The 9,216-nt window shown below is 31.0% G+C and overlaps 2 protein-coding genes across 5 annotated transcripts in view; one reads left to right on the forward strand and one right to left on the reverse strand.

Moving 5' to 3' along the window:
• LOC123268409 (methylcrotonoyl-CoA carboxylase beta chain, mitochondrial) overlaps nt 1-9,216 on the forward strand; it is a 62,856-nt gene that overhangs the window by 20,183 nt on the left and 33,457 nt on the right. The gene's annotated exons all lie outside the window — the stretch shown is intronic.
• Nucleotides 1,556-8,902, reverse strand: LOC123268402 (toll-like receptor 3). 3 transcript variants are annotated; one of them, XM_044733415.1, is made up of 6 exons: nt 8,717-8,902; nt 7,157-7,416; nt 6,061-7,088; nt 4,417-5,512; nt 3,327-3,819; nt 1,556-1,925 (listed from the first exon to the last, which is right to left on the reverse strand). In XM_044733415.1, exons 2-6 carry the CDS (start codon nt 7,407-7,409, stop codon nt 1,580-1,582), a joined length of 3,216 nt encoding a protein of 1,071 aa, XP_044589350.1. In that variant the 5' UTR covers nt 7,410-7,416; nt 8,717-8,902; the 3' UTR covers nt 1,556-1,579. The 3 variants fall into 3 exon arrangements, with proteins under 3 accessions (XP_044589350.1, XP_044589351.1, XP_044589349.1); XM_044733416.1 differs by having other exon boundaries at nt 7,157-7,413; nt 8,715-8,902; XM_044733414.1 differs by lacking the exon at nt 8,717-8,902 and having other exon boundaries at nt 7,157-7,430.

Below are 9,216 nucleotides of genomic sequence, written 5' to 3' on the forward strand. Positions count from 1 at the left end.
TTTTAGAACTTTAGTAAAAATGAAAAATTCTAATTAAATTTTTTTATCTATTAAAATTCTATTATTAATAGAACTTTTCAATGGTCTATTTAAATTCCAACTTTGATTGATGCATTAAAATTTTATTATTGATCGAAAATTCCATTAATCTATTTAAATTCCATTATTAATGGAAATTTCCATTAGTCTATTAAAATTCTATTAGTAATAAAAAATTCCATTAATTTTCTAGAACTTTATTAAAAATGAAAAATTCTAATTAAATTAGTTTATTCATTAAAATTCTATTAATAGAACTTTTTGATGGTCCAGTTAAATTCAATGATTAATAGAAATTTCCATTAGTCTATTAAGATAATATGATTAAAAAAAAATTCCATTAATTTTTTAGAACTTTATTAAAAATGTAAAATTCTAATTAAATTTTTTTATCTATTAAAATTCTATTATTAATGGAACTTTTCAATGATCTATTTAAATTCTAATACAAATAGAAAATTTTATTATTAATAGAAAATTCCATTAATCTATTTAAATTCCATTATTAATGGAAATTTCCAATAGTCTCTTAAAATTATATTATTAATAAAAAATTCCATTTAATATTTAGAATTCAATTAAAAAAAAATTTTTTTTGATCCATTAAAATTTCATTGATTTATTAAAATTCTATTATTAATAGAACTTTCCATTATTTCATTAAAATTCTATTGAAAATGAAAAATTTATAAAAATTCTAATATAAATAAAAATTCCATTTATTTCTTAAAATTCTATTATATATAAAAAATTAAATTTTATTATTATTCTCATTATATATTCATAAGCAATCTGTAATTGTTATTGTTTTATTTATTTTATATCTATTCTCGTATTTATAACCGTATTGCTTGTTCGAAAGTTAAAATCCTTAATTACTTAGTACATACAATAAACAATTATCATATATCCCCGTTAAATATTATTATTTACATACAAATTTACTGCAAGTACTTTTGAATTAATAATTAAAATTTAATCGCCACTAGAAAGGCCTTAAATTATAAATACCGAATTAATGGCCACTGAGAAATTTTTTTTTCATTCTATTAATTACTATTTAATATTCATTTTATGTTTTAATAATTAAACTTTATTGTCAGAGAATTTCTTCATTTTTTTTTCTTTAAACTCTTTAATTATCGAAAGGTAAATCGTAAAGAGGTCATGAGAGTTAGTTTCTTTTTAAGACAATTGTTTAATTAATAAAACAATTTACTCAATTAAAATTAGAATTTACCGAAAATAATATTCACCATTAGCCAGATTTAATTTTTTTAATTAAAATGATTCTAATTAACATCACGAGACAATAAAATCCTCACGACAAAGACTTCCTCAAGCCGTGAGATATTTTAAAAGAATTTATCTCTAAATTACAGAGTAAAGTGTCGAGGACAGTGTGAAGTTGATTGTTTAAAAAAAAATGAATAACAACCCATTAAAATTAATTTGTTGATATTTAATAACTTTACAATGATAATTACGCTAATTAATATCTAAAAATTGACAATAATAAAATAACAATAAATGTTTTTATTTACATCACAGCGATTAGAGTAATGGTAACGAGTGTTAAAGTAAAGTAGCACGTTAATGCTGATGAGTCGGAGGATAGAATCGGTCGTTTGTTGAGGATCTGACACTGAGAGCTTCTAAAGTGCTTGACATTACCGATCGAATCTCTTGCGAGCACACACAGCTCGTATTTGATATTCATCGATTCTGGCAAATCTTTTATCTTAAAGGATCTCTCTTTGTACACAAGATCCTTCTCTAAAAGCGGTTTGTTGCCTGCTACCTCGCGGACAATCAGGTAAAAATCACCGACGTCCCCTCGGGACGTCACGTACCAAATAACCTTCCACGAATTATCCTCTTCGTCGCTGTAAAAATCAAAAATGATATTTAATATTTAATATTAATAAAATATTAAATATTAATTTAATAATATTAATACTAAATACTAAATATTAATTTAATAATATTAATACTAAATACTAAATATTAATTTAATAATATTAAATATTAAATATTTAAAAATTTCGATTGTAATTTTAAAATAAATATATTGGAAGCTAATAGGCAAAACATTTATTTAAAATTACAATCGGGTATAGTAATATTACAAAACATATATAGCTCTGTAAGGTTACTAATTTTACAAAAAGGTTTTGTAATTTTACAAATATTTTTAGATTAGCTAAGTTTGTAAAATTACAATATTTTCCTTGAATTTTACTTTAATTGAAATAATAAAAAAGAAAGATTTGATTTAATATTTGTTTTCATTTTATTTTTATGAAGCGCTAACTAGATTTTGAATCTCACGTAGACCTAATTAATACAACTCTGATGATATAAAGTGAAAATAATATTTACCCTAACTAAGAATCGAACGCGAGCCGCGCGCTTGTCAGACCGATACCTAACGCCCTACGCCGTACGACCGATAGGTGATTTAACATCTTATTATTCTTATAAGCTAATCCTATGTGGTGATTGAGCTTTACGGCTTATTATTTATTATTTACATTATTTGTGTTATTTTATGCTGTTTATTGATGGAAAATAACTAACTTTTACATTATTTATAATTCATTTAATATTATAAAAATTAAAGTCTGACGTATACTTATTCAAATATATTGATTTCGAAATGATCGTTTGAGCGTAATATTAAAATTTATAAAAGATAAATGATGCCTCGAATTTATTATTACAAATAAACAACCATAGACTAAAAATTAGTAAAAATAAATATGAAGGACATTTTTGTAAAACTGAAAAGTATTGTTTTTAAAATTGGAAAACAGTCAAGTAGAATTACAATTCGTGTAATATAAATAAAATTTTCCGGTAACATTACATTGCACTGTGTCATTTTACAATGAAAATTGTAAAAATAAAAAAAAGCTTTTTAAATTTTTTATGAGATTATTGTAATATAAATTACAATATTTTTTTGTGATTTTACATACAATTATGCCGAATCAGATCACAAATAACGTTTGCAAAATTAAAAAGCTTTTTCTTAAAAATTGACCAACGGTTCTGTAATATTACAATGCGTGTTAGGTTTATACAAGAAGATTGTAAAATTACACTACATCTTAGTAGATTTCCTGACAGGTGTTGGAAAATTACATGAATTGTATTTTATTTCGCATTGCTATACACTGATTTGTAATTTTACTTATTTGTTTTGTAATATGATTGTAATTTTACAAAAATTTTTAACAGTGTAGAATAAACTTTTTATCAAATTTTTTTATATAAAAACTTACTATTCGATATTGCGGAATTTAATGTCCGGAGTTATTTCCAATTGAGGATTGTCCTGGATCTCGCGTTCCCCACACGTCATCAAGTCCTCAGCAACATCAACAAGTCGTTTATTGGCAACGTAATCCGGACTCGCACAGGTCAAGTCCATCCACTCGTCTGGAATTTCCGTCAAGGTCTCCAGCCATCTACGAACTGGCCGGGCATAACAATCGCAGTGCAGCGGGTTCCCCCCGTACCTCACCGATGTTTTATTCCTCACAATCTTCATGTAACTCTCGTCGAAACTCCCCAGCTCGTTGTTTTTCAGGTCCAGAACCTTCAGGTTCGGCATCGCCAAGATTTTGCTCACCGGCAACTGGCTGAAGTGATTCCCACTCAGGTACAGGTTTGTCAGGTTTTCTGGCGGCTCGAACACGAATTCTTCTGAAAGATCACTCAGCTCGTTGTCAGACAGGTCCAATGTTTTTAGAGATGTTAAATTTCCTATCACATCTGCAAAAAATAAATTTATTTTCTTTAAAATGACTCGTCAGTTTGTTTTTTGTGATATGATAACACAAACTATAATAAATACTGCGTTAAATTAATGGAAAAAGCGTTTTCTGTGCTCGTGTTTTAGAACACACTCTTTGCTCGTTGCATCAACCTCATACTTACAAAATTTTGCTGTATTAAATAATGACTATTGTTAAATTGCACTGTACTTTTTTAACTATTGACGTTTTTAAAGATATAAGCTCATCCCGATGTTACACTCATCAAGAGCTTTCATTTGAGTACCCACATGTATTTTTGATATATTTTTCATATATACATATATATAATATATATAAATATATAAAATATATAAAAAATTGATGTGGGTACTCAAATGAAAGCTCTTGATGAGTGTAACATCAAGATGAGCTTATATCTTTAAAAATGTCAATAATTCACAAGTTACAGGGTTATTTCTTAACTATGGATCTAGAGATACATTTTCGAATGCAGCCTGAATAATATAGATTATCAATAAACGGCATTGCAAGCTTATTTTTCATGAATATCTTAAAAAATTTTAGTTCAACCTTACAAAAAAAAAATACTTACATCTTCGTATTTCATTGATACCATTGTGACTAAGATTCAGAGCCTCGACTTTCTTGGTACCGGTTGTCAGATCGAAAGTAACGACCGGCATGCTATTGTAGGATAAATCAATTTGTTTCAATCTGTACGGGCGATAAGGATCACTAGGAAAGGTTTTTCTAGTAATAAATGAAATTTTGTTGTTACTAAGATTAATCCTCTCTAATGACAAGCAATCGTCGAGCACTCCGTGAGTCTTGTTATCTAGCTTCTCCAATCTGTTCTTCGAAAGATCCAGCGAGCGGAGAGAAACCAGGCCCTGGAACGCGCCGTTAGGAATATGCGTCAAGTTATTCCCAGTGAGATTCAGGGTCAGCAGTTGCAAAAGTCCTTCAAAAGCTCGAGGACTGATCGTCTTAATTCTGTTGTTGGCGAGGTTTAACTCGAAGACAATTGGTAGCTGCCCGAAGGAGGCTTTGTCCAGTTGGGTCAGCTGGTTGTCCTGCATGTACAAGTACTGGAGACTGTTCAGAGTGCTGAGAGCCGCCCAAGGTGGACGGGTCATGTTGTTATTCTCCAGGTTCAAGGTCCTTAGGGTCAGCAGAGGGTCGAAGCTCTTGAACTGGAGATTATCTCCCAGCCGGTTGTGTGACAAGTCCAGTGACAGCAGGGAGTTCATTGGCGGCCAGACATCTTCCGATGGAATTTCTGATAGCTCGTTTTCCGAAAAGTCCAAGTGTCCGAGTGAAATCGGCAGCTGGAAGATCTTTTCTAGGTGGTTGTTCTTGACCGTCAAAGTTCTGCAGCTAGCCAGCTTTGCTAAGCTTCCTCTTGCGATGTCCTTCAGTTTATTGTAGCTCAAGTCAAGTTCTAGCACCGTCGGAAGCGAGCCAAATGTTGCAGGTTTGATTTTTTCCAACGAATTGTGTGACATGTTCAGAAATCTGAGGCTGAACAGCGTCTGGAAGATCGCTGAGTGGATTTCAGACAAGTTGTTATGCGAAATGTCAATTGTATGCAGTTCATAGAGTTTTGGAAAAGTTTGCCGGGGTATTGAATGAATATTGTTGTGAGAAACGTTCAAAATCTTCAAACCAGTCATATTTTGCAGCGGGACCTGAAAATTGAGACTAATTTAGCAACAAGAATGTTATGGCACTCACACGCAGAAAAAAATTTTGTTAAAATAACCTAAGATATGTTGTGGTAACAAATGAATTTGTTAAGATAGGGATAACAAAATAAAAAAATTTAGGTTATAACAAAGTTATTTATATGTTATAACAATAAAACAGTTTCGTTACTATAGCAAAATTTTTAAGTTGATTCGACAAAATACTTTAGTTGGTATCATAACTTTTTTTGTTGAAACAGCAAAATTATGCTATTAAAATAACTTAGAGAATTTGTTGGAGTCACAAAGATAATTTGTTAAAGTAATTAAGAGAATACATAATTTAAAAATATGCTATAATAAGCTATAGCTGATTTGGAAAATATTTTAGCCACAAATTAGTTTTGTTATTGCAACAAAATCATTTTGTAACAGCAACAAAGTCATTTTGTTGCTATAACTACACTCATTTGTTACCAGAACAAATTTTTATATTATCCCGTCTTTTGTTATTTCAACAAAATCGTTTTATGCGTCCAGAAATTTCTTACCTGGTTTAATTCCGTCAACAAATTGTAACTGAGTTGCAATTCTGTCGCATAAGTTGCACTATCAAAAGCAGTTTTTGCAATATTCTCCAATTTGTTGTAGCTCAAATCCAACAAAGTGATGTTTGCGCAATTCTCAAAAGCTCCTGGTTCGATTTTCTCTATCGCATTTCGCGACAAATTGATCTGCGTTAAAAACAAATCCTTGAAGGCCAGTTTCTCGATCACAGTAACTTGATTTTCTGAAACGTCGATTAGATCAGAGAACTGGAGCTGGTTGAACATCTGATAGTCAATCTTTTTGATTTGATTCCTTGCTAGATCGATCGTACCGATCCTGGTTATCGAACCAAAGGTCCCGCGACCAACGTCGTTGATTTGGTTCTCGCTCAAGTACAACCTGCGAAGGAATCGCATTCCTCTGAAGGTGTTAGAGTCGAGTTTTCTGATCTTGTTGCTTCTTAAATTCAACACCTTTAAAACTGTGTTTCTTGCAAAGGTCCCGCGTTTTAGCTCGCTGATTGCGTTGTGCGAAAGATTGCAAGAGCCCATTTTCGTAAGATCCGCAAGATGAGAGGGATCCAACTTGCTGATAAGATTGTGGGATAAATCAAGAACTTCAGTGTCTCTCAGACCCTTGAATTGGTTCCGTTTCAGTTCGGCGATTTTGTTGCCATGTAAATCGAGGTGTTTTAGTTTCTTGAGCGGTATCAACGCGTCGGCGGGCAGTAATGACAATAATCCATCGCTAATTTCTAATTTCTCAAGCTTTCCCGCGAGCATACTCCCACTGAAGCTGTTCCCGGGCAGTGTAGTTAATTTATTTCCCTTTATTTTCATAATCGATAAGTTTCCTAATATCTGCAGCGCCTCGCGGGGAAAACGTTCCAACTCGGTTCTCTCGATGTACAATTCTTGAAGTGTTCTATTAACTCCGAGAAAGCTGTGCTCCTCAATCGACTTCAGCGGAGTATCGATTATCCTTATCACGCGAACATCCAGCGGGTAGAGCGCTGGTCCGTAAAATCTAGCTGAAATAACAATTTGTCAGAAAATTGGTCAGTTGATTCTACTTAATGATTGTTTATTGAATACTCACCGATGTTACATTTGTAAAGCGTCAATTCCTCAATAGGTGCGGCTTCGTTTCCCAAATTGGCGAAAGCCAGACTCAAGCTTGCTAGGTTCGTGTTTTCACATCTTATAAATAGACCTGAGTCACTTCCTCGCAGGCATTCACAGGGGTATATGTAAAGATGGTCTTTTGGGCATGTGTATCGCGGTCCGGGTGGTATGTAACCACCCCTAATTGGCAATACAAGTCCCAGTAAGACCAGTTGGATGATCAGCATCTTTCTGTAATAAATATTCATTTTATTATAGCCTTTAATCACTACCCACGTTTATTACAACTTGACAACTCAGTTTACATTCAAAATAAAATTAATGACAATTTTATTTTATTTTTAAATCGACAATTTTTTACTTATTCAAAACATCATAAAAAAAAAATTTCCAGGCCAGGAATCGAACTCGAATCTTTTGATTTCAAGACAAACATTTAACTATTTGACTACTGCAACTTTGACTAGAAAAAACTAGGTTCGATTCCTGGCTTGGTTAAAATCACTTTTTTTTTTTTTTTTTTTTTTTTTTATTATTATTATTTTGGCTTCCAGTGATTAAAAAATTATTTTGATTTATTTTTTATAATATCTTCTTTGAATATTGGACTATAAAATAGAGTTTCAATAATTTTTATTAATTATCTTCATTATTATTTTATTTCTTCAATTACTTTTATTGATTTGAAAGAAATTGATTAGAACACTTGAGATAAGAATTAAAGGTCACGGGTTCGAATCCCGGTTTGAATACTTTCATTAATTTTTTATCTAAACATTAGAACTAATTAAAATACTGTTGGTTAAAAAGAAAAAACTAACAATGCAATAAAAATTTCTATTATTTAAAAGAAGAAAAACAATTCCCATGATCTCCATAAATGACAAAAATATCATACGGAATTAAAAAAAAAAAAAAAAACAAGTTGGCTTAGTTTTACAATTTGCGTAACCATGTCGAGTAATAGGTGAATGTAGACACCAACGCTCGTCATGCTCTGTTGGGTCTGCGCGGTCATTGCGTTTACTTTTATTAATATTAGTATCAAGGATTAAATATTTACCAGATAAAAGCAACAAGCATTTAAATATAATCAACAATGAAGAATAACAAAAGTTCCGAGTTAATTAATTTTTTCCGAATGAAACGCGTGTCCTATTAACAGCCGCGCTTCCTGAGAGATTATTCCCAGTAATTACCAGGAAATGAGAGCACGTGTAATTAATGTCATGACAAATTTAATCTTATAATGACAATTTTGCAGAATTTTCTAAAATTCCGACTCTAAAAGGATATTTTTATTTAAAATCACTGAAAAATAAAAAAGTAGGTTTTATTTTAAGTTACCGGTCAGCCTTGGAGCGAACAATGTCCTTAAAAACTAATCTCGATTCATAAATAATAAACGCTTGCATTGAAATCACCAGATTTTAGATTTTTGCGACTTAAAAGTGTCGCTAAATTACAATTACGCAAATTGAGCCGCTCTAGTTTCTTAAACTAGGTTTAATTAAAGAAAAACAATTACGAACCTGGGTTTGATTCACATGAGAATCGATACAGAAATAGTTGGGCTCCTCTTAAACAGGCGCATAACTGCGCGGTTTATTTATCGGCAGTAACTATTACTTAAAAATTTATAAAAAATGTTTACAACTATTCACGTGATTGATTCATGATCGTTTCTCACTGGAGTTTGTTTGAGAACTGAGTTCTCAAAGCAGCAGCCCAAGAAAGTCCGAGGTAAAGAGAAAGGTAAGACGTATACCCACCTTAATGTCCACCTCTTCTCCTTCTGGATGGCTTTCACGTTCTCCATTATTAAATTTCGAAAATATATTTATTATCGACAGATAATATTCATTTTAAAACAAATTCTATGCTTTTATAAAGGGATTTTCTATTAATAATAAGTGAAAGTGATGCGTTAGAAAATCCCTGAAGACTATATAATCATTTCTTAAATTTATTTTGAAATGTTGAAAAAATGTATATTTAAAACACAAGTCCAAAATTATTACAGTTTATTAATTA

This window comes from Cotesia glomerata, linkage group LG7 (assembly GCF_020080835.1).
Source record: "Cotesia glomerata isolate CgM1 linkage group LG7, MPM_Cglom_v2.3, whole genome shotgun sequence".
NCBI lineage: Eukaryota > Metazoa > Arthropoda > Insecta > Hymenoptera > Braconidae > Cotesia > Cotesia glomerata.

Bases quoted from the DNA above. Each gene is read 5' to 3' on its own strand.
- LOC123268402 (XM_044733414.1), bottom strand. From the start codon at position 7,430: ATGAATATTTATTACAGAAAGATGCTGATCATCCAACTGGTCTTACTG. The intron at 5,513-6,060 runs GTAAGAAATTTC...CTCAATTTTCAG, and splicing joins TGTTGACGGAATTAAACCAG to GTCCCGCTGCAAAATATGAC. The intron at 3,820-4,416 runs GTAAGTATTTTT...TATTTTTTGCAG, and splicing joins TATCAATGAAATACGAAGAT to ATGTGATAGGAAATTTAACA.